The sequence below is a fragment of the Python bivittatus genome, unplaced genomic scaffold (genome assembly GCF_059951505.1).
Source record: "Python bivittatus isolate LINGU-HERP-01145 unplaced genomic scaffold, Pbiv_v1 ctg000350_np1212, whole genome shotgun sequence".
In the NCBI taxonomy this organism is placed as follows: domain Eukaryota; kingdom Metazoa; phylum Chordata; class Lepidosauria; order Squamata; family Pythonidae; genus Python; species Python bivittatus.
The window spans coordinates 25,170,168-25,188,219 of record NW_028277074.1 but is presented as its reverse complement, the minus strand read 5'-3'; the positions used below and the strand labels follow the sequence as shown (position 1 = coordinate 25,188,219).

The 18,052-nt window shown below is 33.7% G+C and overlaps 1 protein-coding gene across 7 annotated transcripts in view; it reads right to left on the bottom strand.

Moving 5' to 3' along the window:
• CASK (calcium/calmodulin dependent serine protein kinase) overlaps positions 1-18,052 on the bottom strand; it is a 187,921-nt gene that overhangs the window by 11,356 nt on the left and 158,513 nt on the right. For 4 of the 7 annotated variants that reach the window (XM_088144750.1, XM_088144746.1, XM_088144751.1 and 1 more), the window contains 4 exons: positions 14,167-14,235; positions 12,873-12,908; positions 9,565-9,761; positions 6,829-6,944 (listed from right to left, as the gene is read on the bottom strand). In XM_088144750.1, the coding sequence (XP_088000876.1) occupies positions 6,829-6,944; positions 9,565-9,761; positions 12,873-12,908; positions 14,167-14,235 (418 nt within the window). The remainder of the gene's footprint in view (positions 1-6,828; positions 6,945-9,564; positions 9,762-12,872; positions 12,909-14,166; positions 14,236-18,052) is intronic. The other 3 variants (XM_088144747.1, XM_088144748.1, XM_088144749.1) reach the window with 3 other exon arrangements.

The following is an 18,052-nucleotide window of genomic DNA, read 5'->3' as shown; positions in this document are numbered from 1 at the left end:
GACAGCATGAAAAATGGACAGGGGTCATTGAAATATGGCTCATAATATATTAGTAAAATAAAAAGCATATGCACAAAATAAACTTCACCATGCAATATTCTAAACACAATGCAAATAAATTACTTTAAATGATAAGCATGTTTCTAAAAAAATTGGTTCTCTTCTGTAAATTGCTTTTAATGACATTAAAGGAAACATTTTATGCTTGTGCTAAGGTTGCAACATCAGAAAAATGATACAAAATGTATTACTACATTCTGCAATATGTAAATTTACTTCATAATTAAAAAAATAATGTTGAGGTAATATATAGTATAATTTAGCAATAGTTTAAAAAGCAGACTTTTGCAAGATTTCTAGGATTCCTAAAATAATTTAAAAAATGAAATCTCAGATATTTGAGAGGAAGTAGGAAATATTATATTTTATTTTTTACTGTCTAAATACATGGAAGAAATGAAACTTCATTGTATTAGGATATGATATACACATTTTAAACATCTTTTAAATCAGCATTCATCTATGTGGAAGATTTTTAAGAAACCGATTAGTACTAAGAAAATAGCAAGCCTGTCTTCTATTTCCCCCCTCAATTTTTTTTTGTGAGCTGAATCACAAAATTTAAAAAAACTAAATACTGAAAGGGAGGAAAAATAGGATGTGAATTACTTTTTTAAATGCAATAATTTAAGTTAACCCCCGAGTCTTCAAATGAACGCCCTGTCTAAAACTCTGGTAGTTAATCACAGAGCTCCAAGCATGGGTGTCTGCAGCACGACTTTGCTATTTTCATCAGAATGACAAAAGTTGTGGCCCGTTCGTAGATGTGTGCAAAGTCATGATACACGTACAAAAGAAGTGGGCCTTCTATTTTGATGCCACAAAGTCATGATGCATGTACAAAAGTGGGCCTTCTATTGTGATGCCATAATGCTGCTTTTGCCATTCTACCCCCGTTTTGAGTCCGCCTGCAAATGCCACTGCCTCAGGTGTTACTGCAGGCTCATCTCCTGATAGCAGGAATGTTTTTGCCATCATGCATTGCTTTCCTAAGACATTATTGTAGGGATTTATTTATTTAAAGAACTTATATAAATGTCTAACCCACATAGTGATTCCTAGGCAGCTCACAACAACCAATAAAAACAGAGTAAAAATAGAACAACCCTTCTTACCAGGTGCCAGATCAACCAAACTATCATCCTCCTGCCTCAACCTCCATCCTAGCCCAATACTTGGGGGAAGAGCCAGGTTTTTATGGCCTTCTGGAAGGCTAAAAGGATAGGAGCCCCTTGAATCTCAGGTGGGAGGCTATTCCAAAAGGCTGTGGCAGCTACAGAGAAGGTGCGCCTCCAAGGTTCCATGAGATGACATCATTTAAGGGAGGGACCTGGAGCATACCCACCCTATCTGACCTACTGGGATGGGAAGATACTCCTGGGGAGAGGGGATTCTGCAAATAACCTGGCTCTGTGCCATGTAAAGCTTTAAATGTGATAAAGACCTTGAATTGCACCAGGAAACCAACTAGGAGCCAGCGCAACTCATGCAATAGCGGTGTAACTTGGGTGAACTGTGAGGCATCCAGAGCTGTGTGTGCTGCTGCATTCTGGACCAGTTGAAGCTTCTGCATGGTCTTCAAGGGCAGCCCCATGTAGAACACATTGCAGCAATCCAATTGGGAGGTGACTAAGTCATGAGTAGCTGTGAGCAAGGTCCAGGAATGGTCCAGGAATGGGCCCAATTGGTGCACAAGATGACTTTATGCAAAGGCCCTCCTGGCCATGGCTGCCACCTGCTCTTTTGGCAGGAGCTATGAGTCCAGGAGGACCTCCAAATTGTGCACCAATTCTGTCTGGGGGACTGTTACCTTGTCCAGAGTCAGAGATGTCAGATCTCTTGACCCTGGGGCCAAAAATCCACAATCATTCCATCTTGCTAGGGTTGAATCGCAGCCAGTTTCTCCCTATCCAGGCTGGTGATAGACCATGTTAAGAGACAGGACTACTCATTGCAGTATAAGTGGTAGAGAAGAACATAACATGAGAACCAGATTATAATGGTTTTATTTTTGTTATGAATTTATTCACTATTGTTTCAGATTGCATATGCAGAACTAAATACAGTGTGTTTGTATTTTATAAATTGTTATAAATCCACATAATATCAAGCCCTCTTCCCAGATTAAAATACTATGACAGCTTTAGGCATTATATTGTGTGGATGAAGCACTATTAAATCTGCATGATTTCACTGAGAAAATAAAATGTATACTTAATTCATTCTTCATTTACTCATGATGCAAAAATCAATAGGCCTTATTAACAAATAGTATCTTATGCAAGAAGATGCATTTTTATGGCAATATATTTATTTGAATATTTAAAATATTTAAGATTACTGCACACTACCTGGTCTTACATTTCACAGTTAATGCACTTTTTAGTCCCTTCTGGAATAGATTAGGGTACTTTTTTCATTAAAATATATAACAATTCTAACTCTAAGCAAATTACTAGAAAGTACCATTAACCTTGATGAGAGTAAACATGCTTAGAACTCAGTTGCAAGTGGATTTTCACAGCTCATACAGACACTGCTTATTTTGCTTTATGCTAGTGGTAAAAGAGAAGCAAACTTTATTTTACATCTTAATGTACATCTCAATTTCCTGGCAGATATTAAGAAAATATAACATTATAACAATAGGATATTGTATTCTGTAAATTGTATTTATTGTATCCAGGGCTGGATCCATTAAGCCATAATGCAAATGGTCAATAAACAAACCAAGGTTTGCTTGGTGGGCAGTAAACAAATTTAACACTGTGGCTTCTTATTGGCTGTAATATGGCTGTAATATGGTATCATGTGCAAATGGAGACATATTCCTTGAGTTGTGCCATAGAGGTACAAGGCAAGAGCAATAGCAGAAGCAACAATAATGAAAAGTTAAAAAAAAACAAACTAGTTATGATTTGGTTAAACAACTCATGAATGGTCTACTCCCTTGCAAAACTGACCCTAGGTTGTTTGTAGTTGTTCAACAAATCATTATAAAAAAACTACCATGGCTGTTATTCAAGAAGACGGCCAGTATTGTGGTAGTAATACATTCTATGTTTTAATGATTTTTCACACATACACACAAAATGACAATTCCCACCCAAATTTACCATGTATTTGCCTTACTGCGTTGTCTTATATTCAACACACACCTTGCGACTTATAGAAAGTTTGGGACAAGTCCATCTATAAATTCATCACTCCTGTCTAGTCTGTGTAGGAAGATATTATTTGTAACATATAGAAATAATATCATAAACTCCTTAAAGAGGCTAACAAAAATGTTGTTTATGTTGTTCATTGTTTTGATGTGTGTTATCCTGGGGTCCTCCTTGTGGAATGAAGAAAATAGGATAAAATCATCACCATCAGTTTTTAGAAAGATGTTAGTGATACAGTTTGGTTAAAAAAGTGTTCAGGATTAATTTTAATGATAATTTCATTTGTATAAATTGTTTATAACACAGAATAATAGCCTAAAATAAAATAAAATAATAATAGGCTAAAATTGGTTATAAAGGATACAATATAGAGATTAGGGGATTAGCAATCTTGTTTGGAATGCAGAGTAAAATAGGAATAATTACATTTCTGAAATTGGATGAAAAGTTATACAAGGCATATGAATATTTGAATTATATCACCTACAATTGTCTTGACTAATCAGCACAGTATAATGTTAACTAGTTGTAACAAATGGTACACTGAGGTATAGACAATTTTGATATTTTTATTTAATATGAGATATTAAATAGGTTTTTCTTTTCTTTTCTTTTCTTTTAATAGTGTCTATAGCAAATGAAAGTTGCCAATAGTTAGGACTGAATACAAACTTTTAAAAATTGGTTACCAGCAACCTTTGGGACCAATTCAAAGTTATTATCTTTAAAGTTATTATCTTTAAAGCTTTTTACAATATGGCACTGGGATATATCATGTAATCCCTTGCCAGTAAAGAATCTGCCCTCCTGGTCCTGCCTTCGAGAGAGGACCCGCTGAGAATACCCCCTGAGAGAAGAACATAGGAGTGAATTTGACAGCAGGCCTTCTTTGCAGCAGCTCCCACCCTTTGGAAGACTCTTCCCCCAGGAGGAATGTGAAGCCCCATCTTCTTCAGCTATTCAGAAGCAATTTAAAGCCAGATCATTTCAGCATGTTTTTGGCCCCATCTGACTGAGTAATGGCATTTCATATGGGAACTTATTTGGAAATTTATATTTTTATTTGATGATTCTGTTTTTACATTTGCATGTACCCCAGAGTCCTTTGTGATAGGGGTAGATTATAAAAATTCTTAAATAAATAATGAGAGTGTTCTGTACTGCAAATGCACTGTTAATCCATCATGCTGGTGAGGTTTTTAGCATAGGTTGGTTAAGCTACCCTAACATTAAATGGTTGGAAAAAGAAAGATTTTTTGATTATCTGAATTGCTTTAACCCTACAAGAAGATCCTTAAGGAAAAATACATGAAACAAAAATCCTAAGAAAGGAATTAACGTAGTCCTGGGAAGAATGCAGATGAGTTGTTGGGCTGTTTCTAAGAAATGCATCTTGGAATAAGGAGTGGTTCACAATAAAAGCAGATTAAAAAGGTGGGAAAGGCCATAGCATGGTGAAATACATATGAGGAAGAATGGCAGAGGTAAGGAATATTATTATTGATTCAAAATGTTGCTTTAAAAAGGCTTTTTTTTTTTTTTTTTGGTAGGGAGGCCTAGGCAAGATGTTCCCACTCTACCACTGCTATTAATTATCTCTTTACAGGTGAGTAACTTGATAGCAGCTGCTGGTCTTTATCTTTGCAGAAGTTACCATTCTTTAGCTAATAATTTCTGATCTGGATGGGACACTGGACAAACAGGTGACAAGAATGAAGAACATCAGAAGGGTTGGTATGTTTTTGTGGATGACTCTACCTATGAAAGTCCAGACGTGGTTTTTTAATGATGTATTTTAAATTTGTAGCTAATAAATCCAAATAGGTTACTGTACAAAATTATTGCAGGTTCTACACTAGTTGAATACAAATAGAAGTTGAGAGTTAAGTTGGAATGAAGAAGAATTAAAATCTCAGAAATAAGGGTACATCTCTTCCACAATAATTTGCTAAACTGTTGACTGCATTCTATTTATATGTAATATATTTTTATGGAACCAGTATTCTCCCAGCAGTATTAATGTTAAAAATACAACATTCTCAACTAGGCATACAACATCATAAAATAAAATGGGAAACTAATTGAAGCAAAGATGGGTAAGCAAGGAAAAGGGTTTACATTGCTTACCATGCTTACATTCTAGAACATATTTTTCAATAGAACTCTGACAAAAATTACAGCTTTTCTAACATAAATAAATGTAAGTAGTATTATTCTTGTGGAACAAATTCCTGAGTTTTTGTTTTCCAAATTTTCAAGTCCTTTGCCAAAACAAGGTAACAAAATTTGTAAACGTTTGACATGTCCAGTTCTCTTCATCAGACAAAAAGGAAAAGTGAAAAAAACCCTGATCTGATTTTAAAGTGATAAAGTGTTCATGGATAGAATTTAGATGAAATATATTTGTAAGTCTGCTGATCCCTTCCACTTTTCATGTAGATTCTTACCATGCAGGCTCATGACTTTTTGTCTGATAAAGAAAATTAGAAATCTCAAAAGCTTATGTTTCTTGTGTGAAATTTAGAACATTCAGAGAGTAAACATTTCTGATAATTCCTTCCCTCCCAGAAACAAATGAATCCATCTTTCCTTCTGTATTTGTTATCTCATCTTCTTAAAAATAAGAAACTACTCATATTCTGGGAAAAAAAACTGCAAATAACAAAGGAAAGAAAAAAATAATAGACATGTTAAAGTTGGAAATAAAATTAAGGACATTCAGCATATACAAGTAGTATTATTAAATGTCCAGTTACACATTTCCTTTAGTAGAATATTATACTTTATTTACAGAAGTAAACTTCAAAAGAAGTATTGTCTAACGTGGTTGTCATTTCTTGATTTATTAATTTAAAATAATCCAAAACCAAATAACACAGAACAGGTTTAAAATATGTATCCTCCCCCCAGAGGTGTGGCAGGCCCCTATCCTCCTGGGTTTCCAGAAAGGATTAAGGACCTGGCTCTGCCAGCTTGTGTGGAGTGACAAGAATCTTACCCAATCCTGGGGGTGGCTGGCGCCTTGATGACACTCCCCAAGTTACTGCCAATTTAACATCTATTCTTGGATTATATTTATTTTCTATTTATTCAGGACAATTTTATATTGTATTTTTAATTGATTTTAACTGCTTTGTAAACCACCCAGAGTCATTTTTTAACGAGGTGGGCAGTGACAAATTTGATATATAAATTTTTAAGAAATGTACAGTTACATCTGCATTTTAATGGAATCCAGAGTATGCTTAAACTTTCAAGGAATTAAATAAAATAGTAAAATTAATAATATGTTTAATTCATCAGCACAATGATTAATAATTACTAGAAACACATATTCAACTTGCAAACATATTCATCCACAAAATCTTAGGTTGCCTAGTATCTCTTTTTTTCCAAAATATAGGTTTTGCCCCAGAGGCACATGTATATAACTAACTAAATCTGGCTAATAGCTACATTTCCTTTTACTGCTAACTCCTGCATTTGAACACGTGGATTTTTTTCTAACTAAATGTGTCACTGGGAAATTAACATTAATGTTTAAAAAGCTAACAGTGCAGCAATTTTAAGTAAATTGTAAATAGATTTGTATTTTTCTCACCTGCATTGTGCTTTGCTAAATATTTGTCTTTGTACTGCTTCTTTTTCTTTCCAAACCAAGTACAGCTTGCCTGCTGCTCTTGTTTAGTCTTCTCCATAGCAATACAAGCTACTCGCCTTGCAAGTAAACAGGAAACAACTATCAGCTGTACATTAAAGGTGACCTATTTTAATATTAATTCAGAAAATAATATCCCCTCCCCTTTTTTACTGGTAGACAGATTAAAATATTTTCAAGAAATCTTAAACGAGTATTCTAAAGTACAAAGCCCTTCTTTACTTGTGCAGCAGCCACTCTGGAGACTATAATGTTAGCTGCAGCAGTAAGGACTTTGTAGGATAGCAACAGCACTGTAATAGTTCCTGCTTTTTACTCCTCAAAGAGGACAGGTCGTAGTGGAATGTTGTCTAGTTCTCAAAATTTCTGCTGTCTTGGACAAAAACTTATAGATAACAAAGAGAAAACTCCTGTGACAATATTCATACACATATTCTGTCAATATAAGGACAAGGTATCAATTAAGCTTCAATTATAAGACCTCTTCAACTAAATTATCAACAGGTACAGTTTGAATTCAGGAAAAATATCTATAAGGCAGGCAGGTTTGCCTCTTATAAATAACCAGTGGATACTTTCCTAAATTAGGGGCCAGGGAAATAATTGTATTTGTATATATTCATCACTTCCATTAGTGTTCTAATGGACTTCCTGGCTGCAGACTAAATGACCAACTGTGTTACCATGAGACCATCTTTAATAGGCTCAGGTCAGGAATTCCCAGCTGTTATGAGGACAACAGCTACCAAAATGTAATCAAGATCCAGAGTGATTTAAGTTGTATGATGCAGTTTTTTTGAAATCATAGGTATGACCTTAGACGTTATGTAAGATCAGTGTAGTATAACATTAACCAAAGATACCCATTTGACTATCTAATTCATTGAGGCAGCCTAGTTTATCTCAGATTATTGTTGTGGAGATAAAATGAGGGGAGACACTGAATCCTCAGAAAAATGGTAGGATATACACTGAGCTTCTCAAAGAAACAATATATAAACAAAATACAGAAATAAACATACAAGGCAGTCTATTGCCTCTTTAGATTTAGTGGCTTCATTTCAGATCGCCAAGATAGTAGGGGCATTATTAATTGTGAATAATAATAATAACAACATTTTGTTGCAGACAGTTTAATGCAAACCTAAATAATCATTTAGGTTTTTCTTTCTCCACAGGATCTATTGACAGTACGGGTTACACTATGGATAGAACACTTTATAGAAAAACATTTTAAAAATTACTTTAGCTATTAATATTGTGGCAGCTAAATACCTTCTTCATTGACACTACTCCTCAATGTAGTATATTGCTAAGCACTCTGAAGTAGTAAGAAAGGAAACTAAAATATAAGAAGTGTAAAGTTCAGGCCAAATTAAAACCAACAGGATTTCTTTGAAATCCATTGTTATGATAGCGATGACAACGAAACAAATGCCATCTAGTGAAACCCTTTGCATAGAAAATAGGCTGTTGTCTGCAACAGTTTACCACTTTTCTAAACCATCTATAATCTATTATAACCTGCCTTAGGAAATCAACTTGAGGGTGAGGGTGGGGGTGGCGGGAGCATTTTTCAACCATTCTGAGCTGGCTGCCTTTACTGTGATAGCATCCAGGCAGAATTATGAGAAATATTCTCTTGCCACATTTATTTGTATCATTTTAACCTTGTTTTATATTATATCTTAAGACATGAGTGGAAAAAGTACAAATAACAGTTTCACCAACACATGAGGATTAAGAGAGATATTGGATGGTATCATCAGTGTATTCATAAATGAAACTGATGCTGTTTCAGGAGGAAGCAATAGTTGAACTGATAGTAGTGCACCTGCAGATGGCAATTGCCAGGTCATATACAGGTAGTCCTCATTTAGCAACCACTCATTCAGCAACCATTCAAAGTTACAATAGTGCTGAATGAGGAGACTTATGACCAAATTACCATTGACAAGCAAAGTCAATGGGGAAGCTGGCAGGAGGTCGTAAATGGTGATCATAAGATGTCGCACCTAATGACTGTGTGGGATTCACCTAATGACACAACTGGAACTGCTGCAACTGCTGTTGTAAGTTGGCACAAACACATGATGTCATGTTTTAATACTATGTTGTTTAGCAATGGAGTTGCCAGTTCTAATTACCATCATTAAGTAAGGACTACCTGTACACCTTTCTATCCAGAATTAATCTGATGTCCATTTTGGATTATGTGCAGAAATTAGATTAAAAAACCTTGTCAACTGAACAAGGTTCAATAACAGGATCACTTTTCTTGCTTTCTTATTGTTCTAGGTGATAAGGCTAATCAATTGTTCTGATAAGGCTAATCATTTTTTTCTGTACTTACACAGAAGTTTTCAAGTATCCACCCATACCTCCTTCTTTTGGGGCTGCTGATAGAGGCTAGTCAAATGTGATTTTGTACTTATGAAAGCTGCCAGCTAAATTTCTATAGCAACTGACCTAATCAATACTTCACACTACCTTACACAACTTACATGGCAAATATGTGTATGTATTTTCAGTGATAGTCTAGCCAATCAAGTTACCTAATTCAAGCATTCTTTTTATCAACTAACAACACAAATGCTTAAAATACAAAATATTCACAAACCAATTCAATTTTTAAAAATTAAAGCTACTTCTGTGTTTATAAATTGCCAAACAACATACCATTCCTGAAGCTCAGGAGAAGGAATGAGGCCCGCAGTTCCATTTTTTGAATTCTCGAGTTTACCTTGCCACCAGTTGTGATCATCTTTGCTAATAATCTGGATAATATCACCAACTCTAAATCTGATGCCAGCTTCCTTGCAGGGAATAAGATCATCCTTTGCTGGATCATATTCAAATTGTGCTCTTACATATATCTAAAAAGCAGGAGTTAGTGACAGAAATTGTAATGTTAATATGTTAGAATTTTAGATGTAAAATTGATCTGTAATAGCTTCCATATATAGACTAAGGTTTTTTTTTTTCTTTTACAAGCAGCCTTTCCAAATAGAGTTGCAGAAGATTTGGGACACTATCTTAGAGAGATGTACGGGTGTACCTGAAGTCAGAGCCAACGTTCTGTCACATTTCAGGAAAATCCCTCCCCCCAAGCTTCCCCAGCTATGGATCTATAATGAAGACCTGCAGTATTTGATAGGTTTCCCCAATCATTTGGGTGAAGCTTTCAGGGAGAGATGCAGAAGGAAAGAGGTGGAGGGAGAGATCTGTTGCCCAAGCTAACTTCCATTCATGCACTAATGAATCTCACATACTTTCACACTAAATTCAACAGAATGGACAACTTCACACATTATTAAACCAAGATCTCAAAATTGCTTAAATTAGCAATTTAACTGCAGTCTTTTGGAATATGTTGAATATGAGTAGAGAAATTCAAAACCACACAGTTCCTCATTTATAAAAATGAGGAAATATTAATGTAAATTATAGGAATTATAGAAAAAAGCACAATTAAAGGATTGTAAAATAATTTGTGCACTGATACTATATTATATTCATATCAACAATTAGGGTTGATCTTTTGCTTGCAAATAGCAAGTGCAGAGCTGCAAGAATATGACTCCAAGCAAGTCAGGTGCTTTGGCCAAATACATCCAGCTCCCTATTTCACCATTGTCATCTGATGCTGGGACAGCAAATGCTGAATTACAAGAATCTGGAAAAACAGGGTTTGCGTGCAGGACACCTGGCTAGCAAGAAGTGGCCCTCAACTGTTGCTTAATCTCAGTTGGTAAGAGAAAGAGACACAAACTATGGGTATATCTTCAACTGATCATTATAAGAGATGCTTGGGTTCAGTTTTATGAAACATCATCCTTGGGATGATTTATATTTGCCGCATTTTAAACTATACATATTCAGTTACTAATAACATTTTTTAAAATCCAACTCAAAACCAATACACAGTACTACTTGGCAACTGTGTAATCTCTCAGAATAAATGATTTTTTTAATATATATCATTGAGCTGACCTTGGGTGATCTCAAAAAGCCAAGCAGGATCAGCTCTGATTAATATTTGGAGGTATTTAGGAATTACCATGGCTATAGATCAGTCTTAGAAGTTGAAAAAAAACATCTGGGAAAAAGGCAAAAGCAAAACTACAGTACTTTGATTTGCTGTAAGTACTTGAAATGCCACATGAATCTTTATGCACTAAGGAATCATGTACATTGGTATATTTTTGAGGTACATTTACTTTGCTTAGTAATACTATATCAAACATTTCGTATTTTTGTTACTATTGTATGAACCAAATTAATTCCATGAAGGAATATTACAATTGGTTTGCACATCATATTAAATGTTTTAGAACAATGATTATTGTTCTAAATTAACAAATCTGAGGAGACAGATTCACATTCTTCGCTTTTTCTGCATAACTGGATTAGTGTTTTAGTGCACTTTCAAAGAAACCTGAATTTGTCTTACATATAAAATGCAAAGTCATGATTTAAAACAAGAAAGAAAACTGGCTTGTTTTAAATGACACACTCTGATATTATTATAGTCTATAATATTCTTTATGGTAAAAAGCAATTTTATCTCTGTAACTTAATTTGCTCTAAGGTCTAGAATTATATTAAGGTAGTTACAGATAAAAATATGTGGATTTGTATTCTTCAGATACAACCAAATTAACAGTTTTTCATAAATTCTTACCTATCATCCATTTAGTGTTATCATTTAATTTTGATGTAGAAAATATTGTGCTGTGATTGACCTTTTCATACTATCCCTCTTTTTGGTCACTGTCTCATGCCTCCTTCATTATAAGAGACTTTTAATAACTAAATAAATACATAAAACATATTTAATTTCTCTTTCACATATCCAGGAAAACCTGAAATCTAGAGAGGCCCTTTGATTGTACAAATATAAAGAAGATATTAAGGCTGTTATTTTTTTTAACTACAAACAGCCCTTCTGTTTGTAGTTAAATTCCAGATCTTCTGATTCCAGATCGTTTGGAAAATGTGTGGAAAGCTCTAGGGAGGTATGGGAATCCTCAGTTGGAGAAGGATGGGGTAGACAGAAAATCCATTCTGTACATAGCAACCACTTGACATAAAGGGCTTTGATTTCCACTTATTTTTTAAAATTGCAATTTTGCATTATTACTATAAAGTGTGTATCTGAGTTAAAAATACATATAACAATAGCTGATGATTTCTTCTATTTCATTAAAACAAAAAACTAATAAAAAAAAACTCCTATGGAGGGTGCAATATTGAATAAAGGGAAGCAGCAGGATGTGCCTCTCTATTTGCTTTTAATCCTGCAAGAAAGAGATAAGAACCAAAAGTGTCTTTTCCCAACCTCTGTGTTTATGAAAAAGTAATTTTCAGCAGCAATAGTGCCAAAAGAGAAAGAGATAGCCATTCCCCACAACTCTCCCACTTAAAAGAGGCTGCTTTCCTGCCTTTTTAAATTTTGCTAATGTATTACTTAAATTTAATACATTTATTATATGTCATAAGCGTTTTCAGCCTGATCAAATGTTACACTGGCGGACTCCATTGTTTATGAATCTATTTGAACAGCCATCCTGCTCTCATCAGGACAATGCAGCTATTAGGAAGGGACAATTATATAACATATATTACAGTATTCATTAAGACAAAAATATGCACAATACATGATTCTTGGATAGGATTTTATGTATAGGAATTACATGACAAATCAAAATCATAAAATCAAATGAAATGAAATCAGATAATGCTGGTGTTGACAGACAATGTGAAAGTGAATAGAGTAGCTGTTAGTAAGGAAAAACAAGTTAGAATTTCAGGACTACTACAGGATAAATAATATGTGTGAATCAGCCATGTGAGTAAAACACAAAATGATAAAAGGATGTAAAATCTGAATCAGCACATAATGGAATAACAAATCTGAGATGGTAAGGAGAAAATGGTATGAAGCAACTAAGTTATAAAAGCCTTCACGGAGAATAGCTATTCACCTGTCGTCCTTTTGGTTGTGTTGTTGATGGCAAGTCCTGCAGAATAAAGCCAACCCAGGAATAGTAATTTTTCATTTTAATTTGAAAATAGGTAACAGTTTTAAAGTTAAAGCTACTTTACAGGTATTAACAATAATCATCTTCAGAAATGTTTAATAAAGGAAAATGTCAAACCCAGATTGTTTAGCAGCAAGCTGAAGCAGATAAAATTTAAGCAGACAGAAAGTGTGCTTTTAATAAAGAATTCATCATCTTCAACACAAAAGTTCCTTAAACAAAGGAAGGCAATTTAAACATTCAAACTGTATTCCTAATGGGGCATTCATATCAGCCAACACTTTAATTACAAATTGAAGCTAATATATTTATTTAAAATCTTGTTTTAATGGTACTTTATAAGTTTACAAAGAATATGACTAAAATGTATATCTAATATATATCTATTTTAGTATTTAATTACTTAGTTTCTTTATCAAAATGTAATTGTAACATTTTGAACAGCTTATAATTTCCAGAAGTTGATACCTTTTGTTAATTTTTAGCAAATGATGACAGCCGAAATACAAAGAATATTTCTGAAGCAACATTTTTCTACAGGTACTTTATAACATTTTACCATGTGTGTTCACAGAAAGAGAAAAAGCAAACAGCAGCAATATCAACAATGTTTACTAATATCTTTTTGCCTGAACATATGGTAAAAAGAGTAACACTTTGTGTTAAAGATGTGATGTTAATAGCTTGGCTTATAAATGCAGTTTAAAAACAGTTTCTTTTGCTTTTCATATCCAAGCAAGGCTCATATTTCACAAAATATGTGCACGTACCACAATAGCAGGGGACACACCAATTCGTTAACTCAGATAGCGGAAACCAATGTTGTAATCTAGAGAACTTTAATAATAATAATAACAATAGTAATAATGATGATGATGCCTAGGTCTTGAAAGCTTGACATATCTGCTTTACAAATGTTTTCCTTAAAAACACAACTTCAAAGTTCAAAATGGAAATTATTCTTTTTGCTTAGCTTTGAGCTAATCAGGATGAGAATAATGAGAAGCATATTTCAAAATGATTTGAATGTTTACATTATGGTTGAATGCAACTCATTAAAGGGATTTTGATGAGAATATCATATTACTGAATAAACCCTTGAATGAGAAAAAATGGGGAATTCTAAATATTCTTCATTTTATTAATAGAACACAAATTTCCACTGAACATATAAAAAGAATGGTAGATGAGTACCAACAAGATTGTAATACTCTCTGTCTGGAACTGGAGGTCTTACCGAAACAGAATTGTTAATGCTGCTATGGCCATTAGCTGGGGACTGTCTGGATGTAGAGGGGGAATCTCTCTGAAATAAGACACAAGGTTCATTATCACACAACACTACACAGATATATTTTAATAAACAAATGTAGATAGGTTTAAAACCAATTATCTTGACTTTTTCTTTTTGAGAAATAATTATATTTTAACCTGTACAATACTCCTAAGAGGTTTATTTTTCCATAATTTGTAGTGTAAATGAAATTGTTTATTAGGTCTGTTTTTCTTAGTAGCAGAAACATTTTATTTTGATGATCATCTTTTCTGAAACGATTGCTTATGTAACCATGAAAAGTACAAAGATCACACTAGCCTAATTATCATACAATGCAAAATCAGTTTTTTTTAATCCACATGCAAACATTAAAGGCTATAGATTACTCAGTTAAAGACAACTTTGCTAATGCCTTTGTGATATATTTCTAGGATACATCCCCTCCAGAAATAATATGTGAACTAAGTTAGCATTTTAAGATTTGATAGAGGAAACTATTAAGAAAAGTAGTATATATTCCTTTCTTTTAAAATAGTACCAATGGTATAATTTTTAAAATACTTCATACAGCTTTGCTTTTTGATATACATATAACATATTACAAAAGCTTCATAAGAAACTATTAGCTTCATTTGAATACTTTTGCAGTAAATAATTTACACTACAGAAAAAAGTAATAAAGAATATAGGACTGATAATTTTCCACTGCAATACTTGACATTAGTACTATTTTTAAAGTTTATATTTATTCCTTTAATATACCATGAGGGAAAAAAGACAAAAAAGAAAAGAGGAAAAAGTGAAAAAGGAAACAAGAACATTTTATATTACAGATAGAAAATAATCCAATCTAATTTTTAAACACATTAGTAAACCTTAACCGTAATATTTATCAGTCTTTCTTAATAAATATGATAGCCAGCTCATAAATAGAAAGTGAACACATACTGGTGATCCATGATTGTAAATCTGGGGTTGCACTGTCTTTTTAACTTTGGAGTATAATCTATTTTGTTACTGACCATACCCGATAAATCTATAATTCTTCTTATATTAAGTACCAGTTTCTTGGCTATAGAATTAAAATGTATATTTACATCTTTAAACTATATTGCTCTTTTTAACACCACATTAACAAACCTAAAGATATTAAAGAAAAATGAAACTGTAGTAGCACAATCCCAAATAATATGATCAGCATCTCATCTATTTTACGCTTTGCAACATAATGTGGTTGTTAGCCAATCCCTTTCAAAGATTGAAAAGGTGTCCAGTAAACATAAAGAAGAATCTTTTGCTGAATCATCTTTGTTCAGTCTTAAGACTATAAGAAACATATCAATGATTTTTTTTATTAAGTCTCAATTAATTATTAAATAATTACAAAATTATAATTATTACTGACCCTTAGCAATTGATTTGTTAATATGGGTTATTCCAACTATTTATTTCAGAGTTCTTGCAAATAACTAATATCCAGCTTAGTGATATCCCTTAATTGTTTATAAAAATACTGTAGACTTAGAATTCTTCAAAATAATTCCAATATTGATATTTACTCAGGAGTTTTAGTCACTGCATTTGGGCCAAACTGTGAAATCAAGAAAACTTTTAACAAAATATACTATTTCACAATTTTAGGCATTCCAAATTTTTCTTGCAATAACCCAAATGTGGTTAACAATTTGATTGGCAATAAGCTAATCCACAGTATCAATATCTCTAGTTTCTCATGACTTCATTCCCCACTGCCCCAAAAGGTAGGGCTATGCCAGAGGGTAAATTTATCATGTGGATAAGGATTGAAATTACACTTCCATCCCAATACAGTGGTACCTCTACTTACGAACGCCCCTACTTACGAAATTCTCGAGATACGATCAGCTCCAGCCCCAAAAATTTACCTCTACTTACAAACTCGCCTCGACTTACGAGCCATTTTCCGCCTGTTCCATGTGGTCCGCGGCCATTTTCCGCCCGTTCCACGTGGTCCGCGGCCATTTTTCCGCCCGTTCCACGTGGTCCACGGCCATTTTCCGCCTGTTCCACGTGGTCCGTGGCCATTTTTCTGCCCGTTCCACGTGGTGTGCGGTTGTTTTTCCGCCCCTAACACGTGGTCCGCAGCCATTTTTTCTGTCCTGCCGCGTGGTCAGCGGCTGTTTTTCTGCCCCTGACGCGTGGTCCGCGGACGCCGGAATGGATTAACGGTAATTACATTGAACCTTATGGGAAAATTTACTTCGACTTGCGATCAACCCGACTTGCGATCAGAGTCACGGAACGGATTAAGTTCGTAAGTAGAGGTACCACTGTATCTTCAAATATGCCTTGCAGGCTTCAGTGCAAGAAAATGCAATGGCGCCATGGCTAAAAATAGAGCCAAGCCATATGAAAGGGGTCACATGGTAACAATGCCCACAATGATTTTCTGACTTGACTCCTGGACTGGAGAAAGAAAATGAAATAAAAATATATACCCAATAATTAAACTGAAGGCTAGAAAGTTACCCCACCATCATATGATAGCTTTAATTTAGATAAAGAAAATCTAGGGGTTTGTCCTTCCTATTAAAAAATTCTTAATATCTTATCAATCTGCTTGAAATAACATAAAGCTATTAACATAGGATTATCTATATATCCATCTTGAAATATTATTCATTTTTACAACATTTATCTTTCCACATAAACTCAATGGTATTTTAATCATCTATTTATGTGAATTTTTGAACTTTGAAAAAGATATATTTATATTTATCCAGAGAAGAAAACTTCCTTGGTATAACTATTCCAGATATTTAAAAGAAATCAAAGCAATAGTTAAATATAACAAATTTCCTTTTTTAAAATTAATTTTTATTGAAGAAATTGTTTTATAGAAAAATATAAATTTAAAAAAAGGGAAAGTAAAAAAAGGGACAACTGAATAAGAAAGAAAGAAAAAAGAAAGAGAAGAAAGAAAAAGAAAAGAAAAAAGATATAAAGAGCAGCTTCTGATCTTCTTTATAGCAGTAATAAATGCATTTATATTTTATCTTAAGTTTACATCGTGGCTCCCTTGTTTCCAGATGTCCTGTTTCTAATCATCAAGTTGGTAAATCACAAGTTCATTTTTTTTTTTTGTTTTCAGCAAAAAGTCCATAAAGGATTTCCAGTCACTAACAAATGTAATTAGTCTTTTCCCTAATCAAACAAATCAATTTTGCCATCTCTGCAAATTCTGTCATCTTCATCAACCATTCCTCCATTGTACATATTTCAGAGACTTTCAAATATCACAAATTTCTAAGAAAGATTAGGGCAGATCTGTACTGTCAGATTTGCACTGGCTGCCAAGTGCCTACTGGTGTTGAACTTTAAAGACCCAAACAACTGGGGCTTGATTTTCTGCAAAATCTCCTCTCCTGCTATGAATTTACTCAGTTACTTAGGATGGCAGGAGAGGCTCTTTTGAAGAGCCAGAAGCTTGATTACTACATATAAGTGAAAGCCCCTTATTTTGTATAGTTGCCAGATTATGCAATCCATTCTTACTATATGGTTATATAACTCCAATACTGTGAGAAAGAGAAGGCAAATAATAATTCTGTTTTGAATTGCTTCATTCTGCTTTATCAAACTAAAGTTAAGTCTGAAGTATACTTTTAATAATTACATAAAATCTTTACAAGAGTTGAGTGCCCCCACATATTTAAGTATATGTATTTCAACACTGATTATTTTATTAAATATGTTCTTCAAAATCACACAAGGATTCTTACACAAAATAATCAGATATTTCGTAGTGATGTCCACATAGTAATTTAACTATGGTTTATAATTAAAAGGCCTAGTGGGCCATTGACTG